The following is a 27,048-nucleotide window of genomic DNA, read 5'->3' on the forward strand; positions in this document are numbered from 1 at the left end:
TTTTATCCAACCCCGAAACACCCCTCCTTCCTTAACAACCCACCCCTCCTCTGTAGGACCTCATCTAGCATTTAATTGACATCAGAACGAGATCAAGAGAACAGAAGCAGGAAAAAAAGGCCTCTGCTGCTGCTGACTGTTTGGATGCTTTGCCCTGCAGGTAGACGATGACTCTGATGTGAGGTTTTGGAGGCGGCAGGAGGAGGTATAATGATGAGGATGGAATCTCTGCAGACACTTGGCTTCGGTCAGGGAGGAGCAGACATGTGAGCCTGCTGCTCTGATCTCTGCACTGTAGGAAATCAGCGGGTTCAGCCGAGTGCTGATTGGTATGTGTTTGTGTGTGCGGGCAGGTGGTGCTCAGCGCTGCCAGATGGACACTTGACGGCTTGTCATACAATTCTTGATTAACCCATAAAAGGGACCCTGTCTGAGGCCTCGTAATCATCATCAGCAAATCACAGAGGGAGTTAACTTGTCCTTTATAGTGCCTTTTTGGTTTTCGGTGCTCCGTTTGATGTGAATCAATGCGACTACAGGTCTGCGCCGCCTCATGCAGTCTGGGAAGGGAGGTATTTTTCTCTGAACAATGCCTAAAATAGCGTCTTTTCTCTGTGTCCTATAACCCCCCATAACAGCTTCTTCCACATGAGTCACTGTCTGTCTGTGCTGCTCTACCTGAGGGTTTCATGAAGATGATTCTCCATTGGGATTATACCAGCATGCATCTATTTCCTCCGCCTGCACCGCAGCCGATGTGAAACTAGAGCTGTGGTTTATGTCTTTCTCCTGCAGTTCTGGGACCAGAGCCTCGCTGAAGCTTTTGGCAGGTTGGCAGGTACCTCAGGCAGTTTATATTCACACAATTTCTATTCATAGACTGAAATAAATCTTTTTCTGAAAATCTTTTTGAAAATGGAAAACATGATAGAACATCATGGCTTTTGCTGTGCAAAAAACTCCATTAATTTCTCTCTGGAGTAATATTGGTCTTATTTTTTTTTTCTTTTGTTGGTATGGAAACATTCAGGCTGAGGTTTTTTACCCTTGGATATCGCTGATGAGCAGCCCATCACGTCTAATGTCTGACTGTGTCCGTGCCATTGTTATTATGCATTACTTTTGTTGGCAGCACAGTTCATTCAGTGACAAGCTGAGAAGTTAGAGAACAAACAGTAATGAGTTCTGTGGGGAAACTGAGATGCAGAGATGAAATGTTGAAATTACAAATAAAAACTTGACACAAATAGCATAATGAAAGAAGACTGTGGAGGAACAGCGGGTCTCTGAAAAAATCATTTCTAAATATATTTGTAGTCATAAAATCTGCTCACAGTCCTGATTAAGTGCAGTGTTATCAGCTGTCCACATCCAGACTCACTGCTGACATTGTTCTGGTTGTGAACACAGCTAGTGACTTGTTTATAGTGACAGGTCACTGTGCAGCTCTGGCTCATTGGTCAACAATAATTTGGGTTTGTTCATCACCCTAGAGTCCTGCAGTGAAGTCCCTTTGGTCTGCAGGTGGTGCAGCAGGTGGTAGTTAGTGGGCTGGCAGGGAAGCAGCTGCCTGCAGCTCTGGACAAACTGGCAGCAGGCCATCTACACTGGAGAGCTGTGAGCTGGACCAGGTTAACCCCAAAAATATGTAGAGACCCTACAGACACCCACAGTTCCTGAGAGCTTCACCGTCTCTGCAGATATCCAAACACTGACCACCACTAGTATTAGTGGTGCAACAAGCTGTCGTTGATTCCTAATCTGCATCTGTTAAAAAATCAATTAATGGTAAGTTTTATATTATATACGGCCCTGCTGCTTTTTAAAGTTACTAGAATTGCATTTGAAGATCAAGTTCCTCTACTCAAACCAATGCCGTTGTTCACAATTCTAAAGAAAACAGTCCGGTATCACTCTTTTAGTTTTGGCGTAATCCTGCAGATAGACAAAAAAATAGCACTAAAACATGCCACTGTGAGGAATAATGTCCTTAATCCACTGGCAGAGTTCCAGTGACAAGATACAAACCAGTTGTGTTTACCAAAACAGGTCCTGCTAAAAACAGTTGATTGGGACAGTCATGGAGTATCTACAATGATTCTGACAAGGCTGGCTGTTCACTGTTATCAGTGATGTAAACTGTATTATTTCCACTCATAATAGTGGTGAGATGTGCCATTAAACAGAACACAACAAGGTGCATCATGTTACCTGCAAAAATGCAAATGATGCAAAAGTCATCTGCAGTACAGTTGACTTCTAGCAGCATGAACAAATGAATCAAAAAATGTAGAATGTGTAAAGTTAGGACCGACAGACACATCATTTTCAATAACTTTGTCCTCACCCAGTGAGTCAGGAGCTGCTGTTAAGGATTGATCAAACTGTGGGACAGAGGACCAGACTATTGTTACATTTAGCAGCTACATTACAAGGGCAATAGTGTGCATTTCTGACTGCACACAAACATTTGCATAGGGGTCGTGGGTACGTCAGTGCTGAAAGTTAACTGAAGCTGTAGCCTTTGGATGTTTTGTGAATACGGCCAAAGGTGTGAAAGATGAAGTAATGAAGGGCCGATCAGATATTGTGCAATACAACTGCAATAAATAATCAATGAGTTGTCAACTATTAAATTGATGGGCAAGTAGTTTAATAAGCTTAATTGGATTGGTTTTGTATTTTTTTTCATAAAATACCATCACAACTGTCTAATTCCAGCTTATAAGATGTTAATATTTTCTATCACAGTAATCTGAATGTGTTTGGATTGTGGACAAAAGAAATCATTCAATGATGTCATATTGGGCTTTTTGGGAAGCACTGATTGACTTTTTTTGCCATTTCCTGACATTTTATGGATCAAACAACAATTAATTAATCAAGAAAATAACTGACGGATTAATTCCAATCCAGTGACAATGAAAATAATCATTAGTAGCAGCCCTTAGTAATTCACATGCAAACAACCCACATGGAGGGAAACAATTGATGTAGAGTCCTCAGGCAGTTTGGTCAGTAATTCAGCTTTGGCTTTGGATTCGGAAGAGAGAGGCCTTGAAAACTGTTTTGGTTTATAAATACAGTCAACTGGGCAGAAGTTGGACAGAGAACAGAAGTGAGAGGTTTCAATGGAGTTCTTCTGCCTCTAAACCACTTTCCAGCCCTGAACTGTGATCCAAGTCAAACATCTCGTCCTCCGCATACAGTACGAGCCACATAAAGTGCAGGTTGAAGGTGTGTGTGTGAGTGTTTCCTGTACTCATCAGGAGCATTTCCTTCATGGACTTGTGTGCAGCATATCTGCAGTTCATTCAGCTGTCAGTGTGGGTGTGTGAAAGCGACACTCTCTTAGTATGAGAGATTCCCACCATGTTTTCATTTAACATGACACCAAAGACTCAGCACATTAAAGCATTGCTTTGCAGCGAGGAGCGTCCTGTGTGGGTCCTGTGAGCACAAAACAACTGTGGATGTGTGATGACAGTGAGGGACTTTGTTGTGTCCCTGCGTGGGCAAAGATGAGAGAACTGATCAGTAAGAGCCCCAAACATTATAGCTGCCTAAACAGAGCGGAAGCTTTTGCTCGAAGTTTTTGTGTGTGTGTGTGTGTGAAAACGGCAGCAAATATTGAAACTACTCCAGGTTGTCGACTGTGTACACTTTGTGTGACATTTGAAGGAGTAAGCATCAGGGGTAAAGTAACAGAACCGCAGTAAATCTGCCAGTGTGGGGAGGTTATTGCAGAAATTTGGCTTTTCCAGACAGCACAGAAAATGTGCTGAAACTCAGAAATCAGCCCCCTAGTGCATAGATTCTAAATTATTTAAGTATTACATTTTTAAATTATTAATTTTAATGTCACTACTTTTACTTTGATAAAAATTCTTCACATCTCCCTCTCCATAATGACATTAAAGCAGGCACTTGACCTTATGCACCTCCCCATCATGAAATGCAAGAAAGTCTGATGCAAAGTTTTGCAAAGTTGCAGCTGGGTATTAGTTATAGGGGCTTTATGGGGTGAGAAGAATCTAGAAAACATGAACTGACTCCTGGTGAGGAGAGCAGCCAATAACAAATACATGCAAGAGGCTTCTCTGAGCCAAAGCATAGAAATAAAGAACAGCTGCATGCAAAACTTTGGGCTCAAACTTTCCGTTGCTGAGGCATAAAGTTAAAGATAAAATCTTCTTTTTAACTGTCTAAGCATAATTTGAGTTTTTTGGTTTGTTTTGTAGAAATTTAGAGTGAAAAAAGAAGGCAAGGTAATGCAAAAGTTTTGGGCACCCATGAGATTTGAGCTCTCTGAGAACTTTTACAAAGGTCTCAGACCCTAATTAGCTCGCTTCTTCTCATTCACAGTGTGAGGAAAGAGCAGGGGATGCAGATTTCACAACTTTATAAATACTCTGACTCTTCAAACCTTGTCGAACAATCAGCAGCCATGGGCTCCTCTAGGCAGCAGCCCAACACTCTGAAAATTAAAGTAACTGATGCCCACACAGCTGAAGGAGGCTCCTCCATTTATAATGTAATTGAGTTAACAGTAACAGTAAAAGTCAAGATGAGGTTTGGATGACAAAGAAAACTTTCCGAGAGAACAGCTTGGTGCATTACTAGAAAGGCAAATCAAATCCTTGTGGATGATTTAACAGACGATGGAGTGAAGGTTGTACTGTGCAGAGACACAAATATGAGCTTCACATGTTCATCAGAAGAAAACCAAAAAAATTTAGTCAGAAATGTACAAATTAACATCTAAATGAGCCTGAGGCATTTTGTAAACAAGCTCTGAGGACCGGTAAAGTCAAAATAGAACTTGTTGGCCGCAATGAGTAAAGGTATGCCTGCCGACAAAAGGAATTTCATGAAATCAACACTTTCCAACTGCTCAGCACAGGGGTGGATTGATCAGGCTTTGGGTTTGTATTGCAGCCAGCTGCACAGAGAACATTTCACTGGCACAGGGAAAAATGGATCCATTTTAAAACTGGCACATTCTGGAAGCAACAGCACACCGTCTCTAAAGAAGCTAAAAATGAAAAGAGGATATCTTCTGCAACATTATAGCGATCATGAACACACATCGAAATCCACAAGCTGAAGGATTTACCACAGTACCCCGACCTAAACATCACAAAAATCTGTGAACAAACCTCAAAGTGCAGTGCATGCAGGACACCTCAACATGCTCACAGAAACGTTTTGCATCCAGAATGAGCAAAAATCCCCCAAACCAGAACAGAAAGACTCTTAGCTGCTACACAAAGCATTTCCAAGCTGTGATTACACCCAATGAGGTGTTACTAAGTACTGACCATGTAGAGTGGCCAAACTTTTGCTTCAGGCTCATTTCCTTTTTCTTATTTTAAAACTGTAAAAGAGGGAAAAAAAAAAAAAAAAAAAAGTAGTCTTACTTAAAATGTAAAATGGAAAGCTTGATATTTTATTCCTTTGAAAAATCAGGTCGTCGACAGAAATTTGGACCAAACTTTTGCAAGGCACTATATATTGACGAGTTATTTTAAGAAATTGCATTTGCTGGGTTTTATGTACTTGGCGTGTCTTTGTGACGACGGTATGAAACATTTGCAAAAACCCCTGAAATGTGTCTGTGCACCAGACAGACACCAGAGTGAGAAATCTGAGGACCTGACAGAGGACACAGAGCTATTTAATCTAGTGAGACCACAGACATTAGGAAAAAGCTGCTAGCCGGCCTGCGCAACCTTGTGAAGGACTGAAAGTATATGTTAGGTGTTTCCTTCTTGCAAACCACTGCTAAGATACACGACAAGAAGACAAACTGTCAAAGTCCTGTAAATCTGTTTAGTAGAGACACCAGAATGTCGTTTTCTATTTGGAGAAACACACCTCTCTGAAAATGGATTCTCTCATGTTCCTGGAGAACGAATTACGGAGGCAGACTTCTGGCAAAAATGATACGAGATTGTGTCTTAGAAGTGCATCTCAAAGGATTCGCGGAATAAACACATTTACTAGCAAGGTACAACATCATTTTAAAACCTTTTTTCTGCTGCTTCTTAGATTGAAGGCTTCGCGATTGTTTTTCCTCTTGTATAAAAAATGCAATAAATATTAAAAAAAACATTTGTCTTTTGTATTTTCAGACAAGATTAATGCGGTTTCTCAACAGTGGAATTAATAGGTTTTCTCCTAAGCCATTATTAATTACTCTCCTAGTTAATGACTGGAGTTTTTAAACCTACTTGTCCCAGTTTGTGCTTTCCACTTATTGGGATAAAATTTGAATCACATCAGTAACCATTTGTTTCTCTGGGAATTTGAAAACCTCGACATCAAGGAGACAGTTTAGCAACTCCTGATGCAGTTTTGATCCTCAGAGATTCTTCTAACCACCTGTAAGAAAGAAAACACTCCATACATTGCTCAGTGAAAAACGTTTTCAACAATCATTTAAGCAGAAGTAAAGCTGTCACTCAGTTTCTCATCACTGAAACAAAGGAGATACTATCTTTCTGTGGACTTGATGGTTACCACTAAGATCTGAATGTTAAAAATGCAAACGGTGCACAAAAAAGTGCTTATTGTGGCTATTTTACTTTGTTCTTTATGTAATTTCCTATGTTAATCCACTTATTTTGTTATCCTTTGCAATGTGGTTTCATTTAGTTGTTTAATATATTTAGTGTTTTGCCCACTTGTTTTTATCCCTTGTATTTAAGTGTTGACTTTGCGCAGCATCTTGAAACTTTGTTTTAGAAAGTTAATATTGGTATCTATTATAAATATCCTCATGATCTTTACTCCAGTGCCACGATGAAGTTGACATTTGTGTTTTTGGTGAACTGTCTCGACAACTGCTGAGTGCATTGCCTTGAATTTTGGTGTTCATACTTCTGATCCCCAGAGGATGAATCCTAAACATGTGCATGTTGACACTGATTGTGGGCATGTCAGTATGGTGATGACTCTGTGGAGCCTTCCAGAGTTGCTGACTAGGGATGGAGGAAGTATTCAGTCCATTTATTTAAGTAAAAATACGAGTACAAGTAAGAGTCCTGCATTAAAAATCATACCTAACTAAAAGTAATTGCAGATTGTATCCACAACAGAACATAGTTCAAGTCTTTAAATCCAGGTTTGGTGCCTCTGACTGAAATTATTATATTTGACATTATTAGATGATCATTAGTTGAAGCATCAGTGTGTCGGCGGCTTGTTACTGTTGGAGTTAATGCGGGTGGAGCTGATTCGAGCTACTTTATATACAGTTACACTCAACAAAAATATAAACGCAACACTTTTGTTTTTGCTCCCATTTTTTATGAGATGAACTCAAAGATCTAAAACTGTTTCCACATACACAATATCACCATTTCTCTCAAATATTGTTCACAAATCTGTCTAAATGTGTGATAGTCAGCACTTCTCCTTTGCTGAGATAATCCATCCCACCTCACAGGTGTGCCATATCAAGATGCTGATTAGACACCATGATTAGTGCACAGGTGTGCCTTAGACTGCCCACAATAAACAAAAACAAAAGTGTTGCATTTATATTTTTGTTGAGTGTAGTTCTCTGTGCAGAGACAGCAGATGAATCTGAGCGCTCATCACACGATTAATGGGAGACAGAAGAAAAACAAAGCTCTGATTAACAAATCTGTTTTCAGGTTTTGGACTTTTTCTCTAGTCTGAGATGTCTCTAAAATTGATGCTGCTTTTTGGAGGAAACTAAAAAAAGCTCAAAGTTGCTTTTTAATCTTTACCAATTTGTTTTGTTTTAAAAGAATGTTATATTACCCACTGCGTAATATCTTAAAGTAACTAAAGCTGTCAGATAAATGTAGTGGAGTAGAAAGTACAGCATTTCCCTCTGACGTGTAGTAGAGTGGATATATCATATGTTTTATATATATATATATAAAACAGCATAGAATGGGAATACTCTAGTAAGGTGGATGTACATAATTACAAAGTTGTGCTTTGGTACAGTTCTTGAGTAAATGTACTTTTTATTACTGTTACTGCCAATAGACTACAATACAGCCTGCAACTAATTTCAACCATTATCCCTATGTCACTGAATTACTGGGACTTCCAGTTTGAACTCTGCTTTACCCTCTGATAGCAAGTATCCATCCCCAAAGCTCTACCAGCCACCAAACACCAACCAACAAGTGGCTTTCTGTGGCTGACAATGTTACATTTTACACTACTGTGTCTCAGTCTCATGCCAGCAGTAGGAATCCCTGCTACGTACATGTGTATGTATGCTAACACTGAGCGACTCAGCCTGTGGGTCCCTGTGTGTGTGAGAGAGAGAGAGAGAGCGCTCGGGAGGGACCAGCCAGCGCTCCCATGTCCTCCTAAGTGCTCCTGAATGTCACATCCTATCTGCAGCCTGTCCCCGAGGCACAAATGGACACTCCATCCACTTGTCAGGTGATTAATCTCCGCTCCTCGCTCCCCCTCGTCTCCCCTCCATCTCCTATTCACTGTGTACACACGGCTTCGTCAGCCCTTCACGGGGGCCCATCACGCACACACACTTATCCAAATGACACTCCCTCTCCTAGTCACTTCCCAGCGAAGATCAATGAGGGGACGGATGTATAATTTAGCACATTAATTTGGAGGTGGTGGGGGGTGAGCTCTGCTGTGTTAGTGCTCTGAATGGCAGGATAATCAGGGTACAACTGAGAGGTGATAAAGTTACACAACAAGCGCAGGGAGAGAAAGTGCAGGCGAAAGGAAACAGAGAGTGGACAGGTGAGGTCTCGGCTGGTTTCTTGTGGGTGAGTGAAGCAGAAACTCCTCTGGTGGCTCCGAGACGTCCTGGGAAGCTGTGTTACGGTGCTAATGGGCTTCTGAAGGCAGAACATGTCAAGGCTGATGCTTTAGTATAACCGCTGGGCTCTCACTCTGCTGAATGCTGATTAGTGGAGGGAGGGCTGAGGCAGGCACACAGAGGAAGAGACAGTAGCTGAGTGCAGATGGCATACCTGCACATGTTAACTATATAATAAAGCTTCACACGCACACACACGGACGGAGACAGAGCCGTCCCGCAATATGGCAAGCCCGTCACGTCTGCTTATCGGTGGATCTGCAGGGCTCTCGCTTCACCTCTTGTCCTCCATAAAGGCGAGGCATTCGATTGTAAAGTGGACGTGTTATTTCTGTCAAGGGCCGGCGCTGAGCATTAACTGTCTCCTTTTCCCTGGCACTTTTGAAGTGCAGAAACCCTTCATTTTCCACAGGCCTGTGCTGAAACATTCACCCGCTCAGCCCAGGCTCGGAGAGGCAAAGTGCGTTTAATGAGACATGCCTTGCCATCTCCATCTTGTAACTCCCAATTGAGGAGACAATGAAATTTCATTGGCCCGTACAGTGTAATCCCTGACTTCCTTAATGTAATTGGAAATCTAAGAGTCCCCTTCAGAGTGTCCCTTTATTACTCAAAGCAGCTGGATGGAGGTTTTTTTTTTGTATTGCTGCCGTTATTGGTCTGCAACAGGCTCAGGTTGCGGATCATTTATTGTGGGAATCCAATAAAGTTTCTTTATGACAGTGCCAGGTAGTCTCACATGTGTATCAGCGCCTGTAGCCTTTAGTTTTATCAGCATTGTAACACTTGTATGGATATATTAGTGTCTGCTCCAGGTCATTTAGTGGGGTTTTGGGATTAAATGACGCTTCTGGATCAAATCCGCCACTTATTCTCCGTATTAATGATGACTGTGATGTAAAAGTTGCGTCTTTGTGCGCCAGATTACCTTAAGTCCCAATATCCTGTGATGATTCCTTTCCAAAATAAGAGTGCAGCAGAGTGAAAGACGAAGAGATTAAGACACGTCTGCTTGTCTCATTCTGTATTCTGCCTAAAAAATTTCAATATTTTTCCTCTCCTCACAGTTTCCATGTCTTTCAACCCCCCTTGCTCTTCTCTCCAGCTCCAGCTGTTGCAGTTATTCACACATAATTACAATCTATTTAGAAAGAATCGCTAAAAAGACCAGTGCTGTTAGCAGCTCATTTTCTACTAAATTAACTTGTGCTCAGAACAACTCGAGTACAGTCGAGGAAAAAGGCCTCCTAAATATTTCTGCATTGTTTGTGAGTGAAAGTCGTAATGAATATGAGTTTTTTTTTGTTTTTCATGCGTGCGCGCTCACACACGGACACAGAGTTGGGAGTTGATGAATTGGGACGCCATTAATTGAAATGTTGCTTGTTTTCTGTAAAAATAGCTGTGTCGCGCTCTGATAGCCTTTATTAGTCTCTCGGGCCGTGTTTAAATGGCACACAGAAAATGTCATGTGTATAAATCTATTACTGCTTCCAGATAATTAAGTATGTGAAAAATGGACGGGACACACAAATAAACTGGCTTCCCGGCTTATATATGGGAATATTTAGATTTATGACAATGTGATTTTATGCTGATCATCATTATCAAGCTCTGTCCGGCCGATTGCAACTTTAGAATATGACTTTTCTTGTTTGCTGAAAGTGTCCCTTATATGAACAAACGTGGCTGCCCTCCCCCTCTCGGGCTCCACTCCCCTATATGAGACATGATGTACCTCTAATATGTCACAGTGAATTGAGAACAGCAGGGTGGGAGGTAGGCTGCACACTTTGAGCCCACGAGGCATGCCAAGATCAAGCAGCGGAGAGAAAGGAGACATTCCTCTGCATACATGAATATCATTCTAGCAAGAGAGGAAGGAGAACAAAGACCACAGAGGTTAATGCCATTTTTGTGCCTTTAAGTGTGTCTTCTCTGTGCTCTAGTTTCAAAAACAAGAAGTGGAACAGCTGCGTACTGTATCGGAACATGTTTTTCTTTACGTATTATGTTCCTGTTATGGGTTAATAAAGCAGCTCTTTTTAATATTTGTATTATAATGATGGATCCCATGCATGTGAAATGGTGGATGTTGGCACTGATCAGCTCTTTGATGATTATCACAGAGCCTCTAATAACATCTTACAGCTCATTGTGTTGGATTACTGGCCCATGACTTTACTATGCTGGTTCACTGTCTCTGCTCTTATGATATTGTTTTTGGCAGCAGCAGGCAGGTTAGTTTTAGCATTGAAGCTCTGAAAACCCACTTTAGCAAGCCTGCTCATCATCCAATGACGCCAAGTTAGCTGGTGAACATGAATAAGCACCATGTTGGTAATCCTATATTCTTCAGTAGAAGCTTAAAGGACATCTCTTTTTTTTAGCCATCTCTACAGATGACACCACTTATCAGGTACTTATATTGCAGTCTTCAGATCCCTCCATTAACACCTTGAGTCCTCCCTTTGCGTTCGCACTTTGACATGTGTGACTCTTCGATCATTAACAGGCCATTAGTTATGTGAATTTGGGGTGGGAATAAATTCTTGGGACTCCAAACTATTCAAGTTAGAACTGAGAAAGCCTCTTGATGAGAGATAAAACATCCTCAAGAACCAGGAAGAGAAGATGCACAGCACACTTAAACTGTTTTTTAAGCTACTGAATAAATTATAGAGCTCATCATTAGCTGGTAATATAAACATTTTGACAAATATATACAAATCTGCATTTCATAGGTTGAAAATGCCTCAAAACATCATCTACTCTTAACTTTGTAAAGCCAATGCTGATGTAGAGTCAACAGTCTGGGTTTTATCTATGTCATTAAATTTATGTATACAAAATAATGTTAATACCTTCTAATCAGTGGTGGGCGGACCACCTCCCTCAGTTCCCATCCATGAGAGAGAGTCTGTGAAACTGAGGTAGTTTTCAAATACCTAAACATGATGGCTGTGCAGTGGCTCTGTGGTTCACATCCTGGGGGCTTTCTGCATGGAATGTGCATGCTCTTTGTTTTCTGTGGGGTCTCTGGCTTCCTCCTACAGTTCAAAAACATGCTGAGGTTAACTGGTGTTTCTAAATTGTCTGTAGGTGTGAATGTGAGTGTGCTTGTCTGTGTCTATATGTAGACCTGTGATAGACTGGTGACCTGTCCAGGGTGTACCCTGTCTTCACCCTAAGTCAGCTGGGATAGACTCCAGCCCCCTGCAACCCTAATGAGGATTAAGCGGTATAAAGATAACGGATGGCTCCTCGTCATGACTTTTGGTGCAATGTTTGGACTTATGCTTTTAACAGTTTTGGATGCACATTTTACCATCCTTCTAACTAATGTTATACCACCAGTCCAAGACTGTCCCAATCCTCTCTTAGAGTTTAATTTTGTCATCTTCAAGAGCTCTGTTTATGTGCTTGCCTTGTCAGGTCTGCTTGGCATCAGGTGATGTGCCCTCCCTATTGGTTACTACCTATTAGAGGGCTGCACCCACACAGAACTGGTGTGATGTAAAGCGACAGTAAACACTATTTATGTTAAACAGCTGACATTACATAAAGATACCTCCGCTTAACTGATTTAAATATCTAACGGGGTTTAGTGGCTAAACAGTATTAGGATACTGTATAAAGTGCTGGTTGATATGAGTTTTAAACACTGGAGACACAACTGAACGCAGGAGCCCAAGTAGATCTAGCAGGCTGAGCACATCTGGTACCTGCAGCGGCTCCAGCAGATACAGTTCAGTAACACCACGATCCTCCACCACACTAACGTCCACTTCAAGGGATTTCAGAGAGGAAAATTCCTCCGCCTCAGTAGAGCCCTCCATGGTATCCGTGTGCCAGATTCTCTCCATTTCTCTCTGGCCTGAGGATGTCGCTGAGCTACTCCTGCCCCCCCCATCTACATGCCTCTACTTTTGCCTACATTTGATCATTTTTCAAAATAGTGCAGTGGGTGGGGTTCCATTCGGAGCTGGAGGTGAAGTTACACTTTAAACTACCAGATATTTCCCCCAGGAGTTGATAAATGGAAAACCCGCAGCTCAAAGGAGAGTGAATATTGAACTTAGATTCGCATGGTAGCCATAAATGAATAAATGATGTTGCTCAGTATGTGCAGAATGTGTAACAGTACGTGTTCATCCTGAACTGTTCAGTGTGGTGCAGCGCTTCTGTTCAGTCCACACTGTGATCCAAAGTCTGTTAGAAATCAGTTTATATATGTACTGCCAGTTTTAGCATATTATTATGCTCAGCCTTGGAACCCGGAGATACACTGTACCGTTTTTCTTGTACAAAGTGCTGCGACCACCTGGTGGAGATAGATGTAGACTCTGGGTCCAGATTGCTTTCGTCCAGTGACAGTTCAAAAAGTTTATTCAAACAAGATGGCTATCTCCTTGGGAGAAAAGAAAGCAATGTGCAGTTCAGAAGCTGGAATTGCACTGCAGGCTTTAATTTTTAATTGAAGTTAATTATGTATGTGCTACAGTAAGAATTGTGGCCAATGAAACACTTTTGAATGTTTTCATTTTTAAAAATACATGACAAACATGTTAATTTATGCATTTCTTTTGTTTTCTCTGCTGCAACAAAGGAACCACACTGTCAGATGACGTAGCGAACTACAAATTTTGTGTACAATTAACACCTACGACTACATAAAAGCGGATAATATCAGTGTGCGCTGCCTCTAAGGGCTACTTCTCAGAGCATTTTTCGACATTTCTGCATTTTCTTGCGTTTTCTGTATCTGAAACACTTCATTTGAATGTTTTGTGAAACTGGCAACGGTTTTTTTTTTTTAACATTTTGTCCATTTACACGTGGTGTCTACTTGTCTACTTTACAGCAGCCTCACAATGAAGCCCATGTGAGCAGACACTGTATTGCCAGAGGACTGAGAAATGATCACTACGCTGAGTAATGATGACATTTAAATCATTAAATCAAATTAAACCATTAATGTTTCTCAAAATGATCTGCAATAAAACGGAGGGTGTTGCTCTCTTTCTGCATATGTTCTTGCTTTGCTTAATTGCTGTGGTCAAGGTGCCCTTGGGCCAGGCGCTTAACTCCCAGTTCTCAAGAAGCTGATCTGTAACCCAGAGTAAGCATGCGTAAATGCACTGTTTATGTATGCTGGGCATCTGTGAGGAACACACACGTTCAACAAAAGTGGATAAACAAAGGTCAACAGAATAATGATGACTGTCACCACCGACATCATGGCACTTCACTACTTCCCTGCTCCCCTCTCTGCCTTTCTGTCAAACACACAGAACAAGCTAATTAAATCTTCTGTCAGTCATGGAAATCGCTCCGCTTTCATCCTCCCTCCATTCACGTCAGTCACATCAGGGACATGCATAATGACACGTGTTTTAGGACTGTAATTCCCTCGCGCGTGTTAAACATTTCTCTCTGATCGCCCCCGCCTGCATGCTAATTACTAATGTGGCTCTGTTTTCAGACTGTGTTAGTGTGCTGCACTTGTCAAAGACGAACTCCTTTCAAAATGTGTGGAAGGTGGATGTGAGGCAGCTTTCTTGAAGCTGGAGAGTCGAGTTGAGAGGCTATGCAGATCAAACGGCACCTCGAAAACACACAGGTTGTGCCGAACACAGACACAAACACACACACTCTGTCTCTCTCTGTCTCGCGGGGCTAATGTAGTGTGTGGCTTTAAACTTAGCTGCCACTCGTCAGGCATGCACACTTTCCCAGGAGTCTCTGTAAGAGCAGGACAGCTCAGAACATCGATCTGGGTGAAAAGACAAACAAGCACCGATCGGACAAAGAAACAAACCTCACAAATGGATGAATTGAAGTTGATCAGAAAAGCTGTGCCGGACTGTAATTAACAGAAAAAAAATGTTGGTCAACTATAGTCATACCTTCTCTTCAACCAGTCAGCTGATCACAAGGGAGAAAGAAAATCTGCATGTGACTAAATCGATCACTGTGCAGTGAGTGTATCAGGCTAAATTAATTAGTTATTTTGTACGGAAATTGTAACAGACTTGGAGCAAAGTAATGTGCATCTGCCCATATTCATCCATCCATCCATCTGTTTTATATGCCGTTCATCCTGTGCAGGGTCATGGGGTGACTGCAGCTTATCTCAGCTGAGTGTGAAGGTCCCATATTCATAAGCTTTCCAAACATAAAACTGTATAAACTGGTACAAGAACTCTTGAGAAATATAAGTCAGATGATCTTTCTCTTACTCGATGATATGCAGTGTTGCTTGTTAGACTGTGATATGAAAAACACTCGACCTTTTGGCCGTCTGTTTGAACAAAATGCAGCCACACCGAAAACTTCTTTGACATGATGTCAATTAGTTTGGAACAGAGTCCGGCTAACGGTCTGTAAATGCTGTTTAAAGGCCAACTCACGCTTCATGCGTCAGCAAGGGTGCGCTTGACATAAATGTGTGACTGCATGAACCATATGCACTGTAAAAGTGCCAGCTGCAGACGAAGGAAACCAAATGGACCTCAAAACAAACAGCTGTTTGAGATAAGGCTGTGCGAGAAGTTTCTCCGTCTTCCATATCGCTGTAATTCAACATTAGAAGAGTAGTGATTGAGGTAATTACTACAGGATGTTGGACTTGCTTTGATTTGTACCAACATGCTTTCCAACAACACAATGGGTTGTTCAAAATTCTACAGAAATCCCGTACTTTGTTGACTCGCTGTGCGCAACACGCATCAGGTGTTTTAGCCCAGTATGCAAATAGCTGCTATGTGCTACAAAAAGTGCAAAGTCACTGTATTTCAGAAATGTCCTTGGGAGCCCCACGTGTTTTTCTTTGCTATATGAGAGGCATGAATGGAGCGGTGTGTGTGTCTGCTGTCGGTTTTTAAAGTCTGCTCAGCACACAGGGTTGCAGAAACAGTGAATCGGCCTTGAACGTTAAATAAGTTGGACCTAGCAGGCTGCATTAGGCTAGGTGAGTAGATTGGAAAACACAGATAGTCTGGTCTGTTCTTCTGGCCATCACAAATCATGGAGAAGTCCTATTGATTCAGTGCTTTTCTCTTTATGAAACACTGATCATTTCATCACATGAGATATATCGGCCAACAGATTTACCAGTCAGCCTGTTCACTACAATCCTACTGTGTGTCAGTAGCATCGGTTTCTGACTCTTCTTGCTCTCAGCATGTGTGTGTTTAAGCAAAGACATAATGAATAGGGACAATGCCTTCCTCTTTGGCCTTGGAGTGCTGCCTTCCAGCTGAGAGAGCTATTAACCTGTTAGCTGGGACTGACTGTGAAATTACTCGATCTGACCAGACCGTAACACACGTGCTTGGCTTTTGGGGAATGTTTTCAAATGCCGCAATGAATCACAAATCTTTGACCATAAGGTAAACATGTATATTTATGGGGCTGCATAACAGCTTCCCACATTTTCTCCTCTTGTGAAAATGTGGCCAATATATATGCAGCTAAAATGGAATTGTTCTGTGTGTTTGTGTTCCACAGACCAGTGCGGTGCTGTGTTCAGGAGGCTGTGCTCTGCTGGCTGTCAGCTCCCTGTTGGCCATCATCACCATCTTCCTGCCCAGTGGAGGGTGTGAGAGGAGGATCTGCACCTTGGCTGGATACATGCAGATGGCTGCAGGTCAGTAGAGACGTGAATACACACATCAACGCAGCAGCAGGTGGAGACACAAGGACTTATAGCGAATAGATAATGACAAAAATGTTGCATTTCTGAACTTGCAGTGTCCCACGTGTATTTAAAATGACTGATTTCAGCATCTTGAGTGTAAGACGTCCTTCTCTGTCCCATCTTTCATTATTCGATCCACTCTGCAACCAGAAATGAGAGCGCTGCCTATTACCAGAACTATAAAAAAAAAGAGCTGACTTTGTTGCCCATCAGTCAAAAACAAAAAAACAAAAGAAACAACTCGAGGACAGCTGCTGCTAGGCAACCAGACTCTGCATGGCAGGGGTGAGCAGCGAAGGGAAGGCGAGGATAGATTTAGAGCCTGCTGTAAAAAGACAATTACGCCTCCTTAACACAGGTCATTGGTTCAGGGCTACATGTGACTTATCAGGCCGGCGCTTTCACTCTAACAGAGAAGTAGTCCCGTAAACATACTGCGGCCCTGTCGGCGCTTTAAAAACCAATAATACACCACGGCTCATGTCGCTGCTTAGCACTTTCCTTCACACTCTTGTCATGTGCATCGGACCAGTTTGATGGCGACTGGTACAAATGTGAGACTTATCTCTTTTGTTATATGAGAGGACACGCCTCATGTATGATTTAGTCACAGGAAAATATTCTCTTAATACGTGTTGCACCGTCACATGCATTATTTGCGACTAGTGCTGTAAACAGAGGTTAAACTGAGCCAGAGCCCACTGGAGCTGAGCCTTGCCTCCTTCAATATCGCTGCTTCCCCAACTCACATACAACTTATGAAATCTGTTTTCAGACAGTGTGTCGCACTGAATAAACAAATCTATCTTGTATCTGACTTTATTAAACAGCAGTATCACCGAGCATCACGATCTATGAGGGGCTGAATGCAGTTTATCCACATAGCACAGCAGAACACTTTATTCATTATTGCATGTATTATTGCCATTGTGATTGTAACCAAGTTCAATGAACTTGAGAAAACAAGTTCAATAAAGTCAAGATATGGAGCTGTATCAACCACTCACACAGACTGACTTGCTTTCCTTCAAATTTTTCTAAGTTTAAAGAGTTTCTTCTTCATTTAACTTTGCGAACTTAAAGGTTTGGCTGTTGAAGTTTTTTTCTTCTTACCAGAATACAAAGACAATCAGTGAGGCTCCTTATTACAGATAAATCTAATAAAAGATTAAGTCTGGAAGCGTAGGGACTGAATTCAGCAGCAACCTTTGCCATGGTTGCTTGAGTTATTATGAAGAAAAACCACCTTACTTCAATTTAACAAAGGTAAATTTTCAATGTTTCTCTTTCTGTGGAGTTTTAACTCTTTAACAGTGCATCGTGGGAAGTCTGTCTATGATTCTTTGGTTTCTTATAAACTTAATGTAATGAAATGAGTGAACTTTCAGCTCCTAATTCATTCAACTTATTCATTTTAAGTCAAGTTGCCTCAAGTTGTAAAGCCTCATATTTTTAAGTTCTAAAGAGCAAAAGGGATATTTAAAATTCAGTTACCTAGAAATGAGCAAAACTCAAATGTTAATATTAAGTTAACTAGAAAAGATCAGGCGATTTGACTAAATTCCAGCAGTATGTTTTGTAGTGTGAAAAGTCCACATCAACAGATCATAATGTGTACAGTTTTAACTAGAACTACAGATAGTGATTAAATAATCCTGGGTACAGACTGATGCAGTAATAATAGTGAACAATAAGCCTTTTACCTCCAGAATTATTTGGGGACTATATACCTGCAAACCTAATGACATTCCCATCAGCCAGCTGTGCTTTGTGTTTACTGCTAATTAGCAAATGCTAGCATGCTAACATGCTACACTGAGGTAGCACTGTAAGTATGTTAGCATCCAGCATTGTACAGCTTCACACAGCTGCTATCATAACTGTAGGCTAATGTCTCCACATTTCTGGTATTTTCTGCCTTTCCAGCACTTCTGTTTCACTTGTGATTTTTTTAAGTCTCAAGTTGCGTCATGTCATACTCAGTTCTTCAGATGCATCCCATAATTGCTTTTTTTTTTTTTTTTTTTGCTGTCCCTCATTTATTTATGTGACCTTAGTCCTTGGTTTAATAGAGTAGCTAATTTCATTCCCTACATGTGGCGTTTAACTAAACATAATTAGAGACTTCATTCATTAATTCACCGGGCAGGTTAAATCTTTATTGACAAAGCTGGAACTTTCACAGGCTATGGTTAATGGTGTGTTTAAAGTGGTGCTTATTGCTTACAGGCAGACTCTCATACTTCTCTGTCTGACTCCAGAATCAGATCAATGTTGCTTTGGGAAAATGAGAACGAGTCTGTGGCAAAGTGTGAGTGCTGAGCCGCTGAGTGTGTGTGTGTGTGTGTGTGTATATAATCCCGTTCTGCGTATCTATCTTAGCTACAGACTTTACTAAATAACAATGCGAAACGAGAAGCTGGGTCTTTGTTCCGTTTCCAGGTCGACTCTTGTCTAGATAGACGGAGGTTTCACAATGAGCCCACAAAGCCCCGAGGAGGGCAGATCAGAAGAGTGTTTGTTTTCCCAGTGCTGCAAGTATGTGTGTGCGCGTTGAAAGAGTGCTATCAAAGTGGGCTGATAAACTGTAACAAGCAGATTAAGAACAATGGCTTTCTTTGTGGTGCGCATATCATCAGCGTGACTTTTGACGGTGTGTGTTTTCCGGCAGATTGGGAGAAATGAACTGCTGATGAGATGCTGCTTGACAACTTTCCCTTTGCAGCTGGAAGTGATGCCTGTTTTGATCCCTGCATTTTCTACAGTATCTCTGACAGGCAAAGAGATGTCAGCGAGTCTGTGTGATGTTGTGTTACTTTACTTATGAGGACTGAATGTGATTGAGAAGACAACAATAAACACAGCTAATTTCATGATGTGGGATAAAGACTAGGAATAAAATAGGAAGAAGTGTAGATGAGGGTAAAGATCTGAGATTGAATCACAATGAAGAAGTCATTTCTTTAGATGTTTTATTGGCTGGAACAGAATAACTAGAACGAGACATGATGTCAAGTTGGTCTCAAGAGAAGGTGTAAACCATTGGATGTTAGGGAGCTTCACAGCAAGAAGCTTCTGGTTCTGAACCTGCTGTTCGGCTGATACCTTCCTGTATGGACTTTTTCATGTTCTGTATGTGCTTCACTAGGTGCTTCCTCCTGCAGTTCAAAGGATGCATAGTACGTTAGGTGTTGATTCCAAATTGATTGTAGATGTGAGTGCGCGTGGTTGTCTGGTTCTACTGTCCAACCTTACCAGAAAAATGAGAAGACTCATTGACTGTTTAGAAGGGTTAAATTGACCGATGTTGAAATAGGAGGCCTTTTGCGGTCGTGTGATAATAAGTGCAAGTAATATCTTCTAACTTTTAAGAAAGACAGTGGTGCTGTTACTGTCTGTCATTACTCTGCCATGGAACGCGGTGGAGTTTTGTGATGATTGGCATTGGTTTGTCTGTTTGTCTGTCTGTGTGCAACATTACTCAAAAACAGACAAATGGATTTGGATGAAATTTTCAGGGAACGTCACAAATGACACAAGGACCACCTGACTAGGTTTTGGCAGTGATATGACTTATAGTTTGGACCCACAGATATATTAAAGATTTCTGTATCATTGTGAGATAGGGGCACGGCATCACTGTAACTATGACAACAAGTGAACACTACATCAGCTACCTGCTGATGATCACATGATTCAGTCCTACTACAAATCAACTGCTGCGGACCATGTTTTTTTTTTTTTTTTTTTAAAGATTTCATCCGTCAGAAATCATACAACAACTGAGCAGCCTTGGCAGAGTACTGCGCTTTTCTTGATTTAAATGGGGTGGGACTTGTCACCTTGGTAACCAAGAAAACAGACAAGAGGCTTGTTGCAAATGTTAAAGGAATAATTTTCACCCAAACTAGGATCTTGTCCTAAACCTAACCAAGTAGTTTAGATCTCTAATCCTAACCATACAACAAGGGAAAACAAAAATGATTGACAAAAAAAATTAAACTCGGGACATGAACTCTTTTGGATAAAAGTCCTGAGATTGAATTATCTTGACTTTAATTAGTCTGTTGCACTTTTAATGTTACACAACAAGGAAGCATGTGCTGCCTGGTGCTGGCAGATGTTTTACTACAACATGCGAATAAAAAGTTCTATGACTGCAGTCATTAAAAGCAAAAACCTCCTTTGGCTGTGACACAGTGCTCCAATCACTCCTACAATGCCCGAAACGCTTCCTGGAAGTCTCATTATGTCATTATATCTCATTATGTCACCATTTGTGATGAGCTCTGAACCTCCTAAACTGTTAAACTTACATTTAATTTTGTGGAGAAGTCACAAGGAACCAAACAGGGTAGAGAGCGACAATTGCGTTGTTGTGGCCAAGAAAACCTGTGTGTAATCACCATGCTGTGAGCAAGCGCACTGCAAATTGTGACCACATACCATCGTGCCAGAATTTAGATCATTTGCACTTAATGTTCTCACTCAGAAGCCTGCCAGATGTTACAGTAGTACTCTATGCTGACAGTCTGACCCTGTGCAAAGAACTCATGTTACACAACTATGTGAATGTCTAGGAAAACTATGGTATGTTTGTTTTTTGCTCCTTACCTGATGTGCTTGGAGATTGCTGTGAAAACTGCCGATTCTTCTCTTAGTGGTAGCTGCAGACCCTCCTGTATCACCAATGATGATCCTCGCCACAGAATGTGATATTTGCTCTGTTTCAGCTGCAGATCCATCACAAAATCACAAAAGCTCATCTATTAGTCATCTATAAAACACACGAAACACTGGTCTTGATGTTGATATCACTATCTCTTTACTCATGGTGGATGCTGCTCCCACATGTTACATGCAAGTGACTGCTATATGCATCAGGAACTGTCACAGTTTGATCGCACCTTTTATGTCTAAAAATAACAGTTTGACATGGGACACTGACTCCCCTCTCCTGAGTCACTTATCTTAATGTCTTTGCAATTTTGATGGTGCTAAACGACAACCAAGCATGTGTTCCCTGTTTCTGGCAGACATTACATTAAATTGACACAAATTCTTCACGTTCGGTGTTCAAATGTATCAAAATGGAATGGAATGGAATATTAACATCAAAATGACTTTATTAAAAACGCTGTTAAACATGCGGTTGTGTTGCAGCCAAACTGCCGACAAAAGCCCACAGTTCCTGGTTGTCATAGTTAATAAGGCGCATTCTGGAAGAAGAGTTTTCCAGGCGCTCAGCAGACTGTCAGAGCGAGTCATGGAAATATTTGTTAGTGTTAAAGAAATCATGATACATCTGCGCCCTCCACACTTTCTGTGACAACTGAACTGCTTGCTAAAAGTAGTAAAATCACACTGAAAGCTACTGAGCAGCTTGGTGATGAGGAGTGGAGCACATGGATGGATGCCAAGAAGAAAAGCACTGAGGAGCAGAACTGCAGATACACTCAATTCGTTGACATCAGCCGTATTGATAAGTTGATAAATTGGTTTCAGCATTTTTTACAAAAAAACCCCCGCTAAATTCTCTGATTCTGTCTTCTTAAATATGAACATTCTCTGGTTTCTTTCCTCCTCTGCAACAATAAACGGAATATATTTGGGTTCTGGACAGAAGCAAGACATTTGAAGATGTCATACTAGGCTTTAGGAAACACTAAGCAATAATTTCTTTATTTTTGTCTGACATTTTACAGACTAAACAATTAATCAAGGAAACAATCTAGACATTACTGGGAATAATGGTAGTACAAATGAGGTGGATAAAAAAGAAAGCGATAATAAAGTGAAGCAGTGCAGCAGACCACAGCTTTAATAGATCCTGCAGGAGTCAGCTGTGTTTAAGACAAAATAATATGATATTCTACTATTAAAAAGACGTCACGCTGAGCTTAATATAGCTTTAGAGTACGTTGGTTGCTTGCTTACAGTACAGTAATGTAATAGTGTGCTGCTGCCTTTTCCCAACAGAAGCAAAGAAACCTTTCCCTGTGAGAGAGCAGGCAGCAACGCCTTTTTGAAAATGTGGTGGCTGTTCATAACTGCGCGCACAGAGCAGGTCTTGACCCTTTTTGCCTCAAGATGTCTGCACTCATAACCGAGCTGCGAAAGAGCATCGGCTGGAGGATGACTCATTGTACCACAGCTCTCCTCCAAAACAGATCATTGTCTTTGTCATTTACAACAAAGAGCAAAAGTTTACAAAACTAAAAAGAAGAATAGCTTTAATTGGTCAATTGCTAGGCTGCACACTGGATCGGTGGTTACCACGGTTGCCTTGCAGCTAAAAGATCTCCGGTCTGGGCCTGTGAATGCATGGAGTTTGCATGTTCTCCCTGTGCATGCTTTTTTCCAGTTGCTTTGGCTTCCAACATTAATTGGTAACTCTAAATTGTCCGCAGGTGTGAATGTGATTGTTTGTCTGTATATATGTAGCCCTGTGTGTCCCTTGCCTTCACCTTAAGTCAGCTGGGATAGACTCCAGCCTCCCCCGTGACCAGAATGAGGATTAACGGATCGTCAGTTGCCTAAGTGTTCTAAACTGGAAAAAGATCTTTTTTAAGGGACCTGGCTGTTCCAAGCCTCTTGTAGAGCTTAATTTCTGTAGATGAATAGGATCCTAACATCTTTAATGCCTAAAACTTTAGCACAGTACCATACTACAAATACTCTCACAGATGGGGGCTGCATGGGTCGAACCAGGAAAAACCTTCTTCGAGGTAAAGCTGCGCTGCTCTTTCCTTTCTCAGCCCAGCGGTCTCATGGGTGCAGTCCAAAATTAGATGTGAACTTTCTAACCCTTCGCTGGTTCGGCGCAGCGCTCCATCCAGTCGTGGAGCTGCTGCACCGCCGAGTGCTGCCACCATCAATGTTTTACGCTCCGAGAGAGGGAGGCAGGGCGTTTCTGTGTGCTACGGTGGGGAGCTTTTCCTCCTGTTATGCATATTTCATCGGCCTGCTCTTCTTAGTGGTCAGGATCCATCGGTCTGCATGGCTCTTTGATGGAATGCTCTGTGTGTGTGAAGAGAGCAAACGTTTTATTTCATTTCATATATTTATATTTGAGTGCTTCTAGCTGTGCAGTAACTTTACCTTCTTCCTGCTGGTGTGTTTGACTCCGGCCCAGCTGCTGACGGAGGCAGCTGAGGACTACGTTGGGGGTTTGTCATGCTACAACGCTCAGGCAGATCCTCACAGTGCATTTATCTGCTCAGGGCTGAAGACATGTCACACTCAGCTGGCTGTACGAGCGTCACTACAAGCTTAATCTCAGCTGTTTTCCTGCGGGGTTATAGCCATATTAACATATGACGATCATTAACATTATGTGCTTGCATAACAAAATGCGCTGGAGATTTTATTTTCTGCATCGATTCCCTGTTGTTTTCTCTTCACATTGATTTGACTGCGAGTTGTGTTCCAGTTAAAAAAAAAATGTTTTAAGTTGAAAATGGTTCTGTGGGAGCTCGGTGGGTTGAAGACTTGAAAGGGTTTCGCCCGAAGGCTTGTTTTTCTGCTCTTGAAAGAAATATGAACCACAGCGTTTTTTTTATTCCGACTTGTATAGCTGGAGATGTTTGTGTTGCTCCAGCTGGAGTAGCAGCAGCAGCTCGTGGTTTTTTGTTGTTACATGGAGAGATAAAAGCAGAGCAGCGACACTCAGTAGTAAACTGGTAACCAGAAGTAAGATCTGGCTTTACTCTAAATTTGGAAGCACTGTTTGGTGATGGTTTTTAAAATATGAGAAATTTGTACAACCAAATGGCCCAAGGGTGGGTTTTCTCATAACAAGGAATCCTGTGATTCAGGAAATATAAATATGTAATGTGCTTTTTTTGTTCTGTGTTTCAAACCTTCATGCTCTGGGTAAAGAAATCAACAGATTTCTTAGCGGAAGAAACACATTTTTAGATTTTCAAATCAGACAGTAGTGAAGTCTTAAAGAAACTAGCTTTTTTTGTAGCAAACAACTTTCAGTGGCGTTAGTGTTTGAAATCATTAGTATCAGTAGTTCCTAACTTATAGTTTGGCTTTGGGAAACACTGAGAGACAGTTATATCATTTTAAATAGTTTCAAATGGCAGATTTTGAAATTTGTAAACCAAACATCTAGCTGATTACATAAGAAAAAAACCAAACATATTAATAGACAATAAAATAATTGATGGTAGCAGCCGTGGTGACGATAGGCCCAGGTGGCAGCACCTCAGGAGGTCTGTATGGAAGCCATGAATGAAAGCACGCTACATTATCAAAGGCTATAATTGTTGTTTATGAAGCAGGCAGGGAGCTTCGGCTTTGTTCATGCAAATTTCATTATGTAGTGTATGTATTTAGGTGAAACAATTCAACATTCTTTAGAACAACTTTCTTTTTGCTGTGGATGAAGTCTATCGCCAGTATATATCCCTGTCCCTAGCACTACAAGAAAAGAATAATTTAAATAATGTTCAGCCAGGTTAGCTGTGTGGTAAAAGGGACGACAGTGTTATCTCAGCAAATATCAGATATGCTGCAGGGACATTAATTTCCCTCTCTGGATCAGATTTTAACTTGCTAAGCTTTGCTAATTTGCAACAAAACACCATAAACATTATATATGTTTAAAATCAGCAGTTTAGTGATGCTCAGAGCACCACTAAGTTGATTTACAGACTCACAGAGCCATTAACTTGGCTATAAACTCTTTTTTTAGCTTGTTAATCATCTTGCAGCTTCCCTGATTCATTGTGTGACCCTCAGTGGGTGGGTTCACACATATTTGTTTGAGGTAGAATAACTTGATTCCTTAATATTGTCACAGTGAGCTCATGTTATCCAACAACATCAGTAACAACTGGACCATTCATTTGCTATCTGCTGATATCTCAGTACTTTACTGTATTTCAGCCTCAGGACCATATTTAAATGAAAACCGTGACACTTTGGCTGCTCTTGGCACCGACTCAATGAATACTGCAGTCACAGCAGAATGAATGAAAAGGCCTCTGAGAAGGGAAGTTATCTTTTGCTCTGTGGACCAACTTTTGGCTGAAAAAGGTTTCTAATTTGCAGTTAAACTCCACACAACCCCGGCTCTACTCGGTGAATGTTTCCTTTTAAAGAGTCCGCCTGCGCAGCCTCCTGAAACTCTCCCTTCTTATCTTCATCCTCATCAAGAAAAGTCCTTCAGTGTTTTTACCCAGACTCTGCATGCTTAGGAAAACCAAAGGCATTGTGTGTATTCCTGTGTGTTCCCTTGCCCACATACACACTCGCACATCAAGTTTCATTGTGCTGATGCCGAGGAAGCCCAGCCCGCTGTGTCAGCGTTCCCTTGGGCAAAGCTGCTATGCAGATGTCCTCTGAAGCATGGTGATGAAAATAGGAAGTTGCTTTGATCAAAGCTCCTGCTGTGTTATTTCTGTGCTGCTGTCGCTGCCGGAGACCATATGGTACCTGTGCCAGGTGTCAATCATCCGTCCGATACAGATGAATACACTCATATCGAGCTGGATTAGAGCAGGAAACTATTAGCAGAATGTGTTCCCCCAACAATTAAATTACACTTAGCGTGTTTTTCTTTCATTACAGCGTGAGGAGGGATGATTGGACCATCATTCATGTCACAGTTAGTACTCTGAGAGAAACATGCCAGACTGAGGGAGAGATCTTTTCTTAGAGAGCAAACCTCACCGAAGCATTGTTTGGGTATCTGTACCATCTTTGAACTCATTCCAGCATCCTTCGGGCTCCAAATGTAGCCGTTCCCGGACAGTTTTTCACATTCCTGTGTGAGGGGAGCAACTTTAGGTCAAGCGCCTTGCTCAAGAAATCCTCCTCAAGAACTTTTTATTTCTGGTCAGACGCTTCCTGCTCTGGCCCTCAGGCTGTTCCTTCTCGTTTAATATGGTGTGTGTGACAACGTTCGTGTGTAATCAATCTATGCTCCTTTTTTTGGACATGTCACCCCTCTATCTTCCATACAACTTTGTCTTTCATGCTTTTGTCTTAGCTCCTCTCCTCTTGCAGAGTTTTCCCTGTAAGCACATCTTTATCACAATCAGGACTCCAAACCTTTGCTTTGCTTGTTTTCTGTCAATCGCTGATATTTCATTCTGTTTCATCATGAGCTGGTCGACTTGAGGCTTTCGCACACACCACAAAAATACAATTTTTGCAATCAGAACTTGTTCACAGTCGAATCTCACTGATCTCCTGAAGAAGTCGGAGGCAGAAAAACCGATTAAGCTTTTATACACACACACAGACCAGCCATAACTTTAAACTCACCTGCCTTATATTGTGTGGGTTCCCCTAGTGTCTCTAAATCAGCCCTGACCTGTCAGACATGGACGCAGTGCTGTGTCCTGGAAACAAGAGGTTGACAGTGGATCCTTTGTATTCTGGTGGTTGCAGAGTGAAGCATCAGGCTTGTTCTGGGAGACGTTTGGAGCAGATCTGGGGTGTTTGGAAGCTGGATCACCACCTTGAGCTCCTTGTTGTGTTCTTCTAGCAG

General features: G+C 41.5%; 1 protein-coding gene across 1 annotated transcript in view; it reads left to right on the forward strand.

Annotated features, from left to right (window-relative positions):
* LOC110958409 (LHFPL tetraspan subfamily member 7 protein) overlaps positions 1–27,048 on the forward strand; it is a 131,982-nt gene that overhangs the window by 19,246 nt on the left and 85,688 nt on the right. Inside the window, exon 2 of the mRNA XM_022204939.2 lies at positions 16,352–16,490. Coding sequence (XP_022060631.1) covers positions 16,352–16,490 — 139 coding nt within the window. The remainder of the gene's footprint in view (positions 1–16,351; positions 16,491–27,048) is intronic.

Source organism: Acanthochromis polyacanthus, chromosome 17, assembly GCF_021347895.1.
Source record: "Acanthochromis polyacanthus isolate Apoly-LR-REF ecotype Palm Island chromosome 17, KAUST_Apoly_ChrSc, whole genome shotgun sequence".
Taxonomy (NCBI): Eukaryota; Metazoa; Chordata; class Actinopteri; family Pomacentridae; genus Acanthochromis; species Acanthochromis polyacanthus.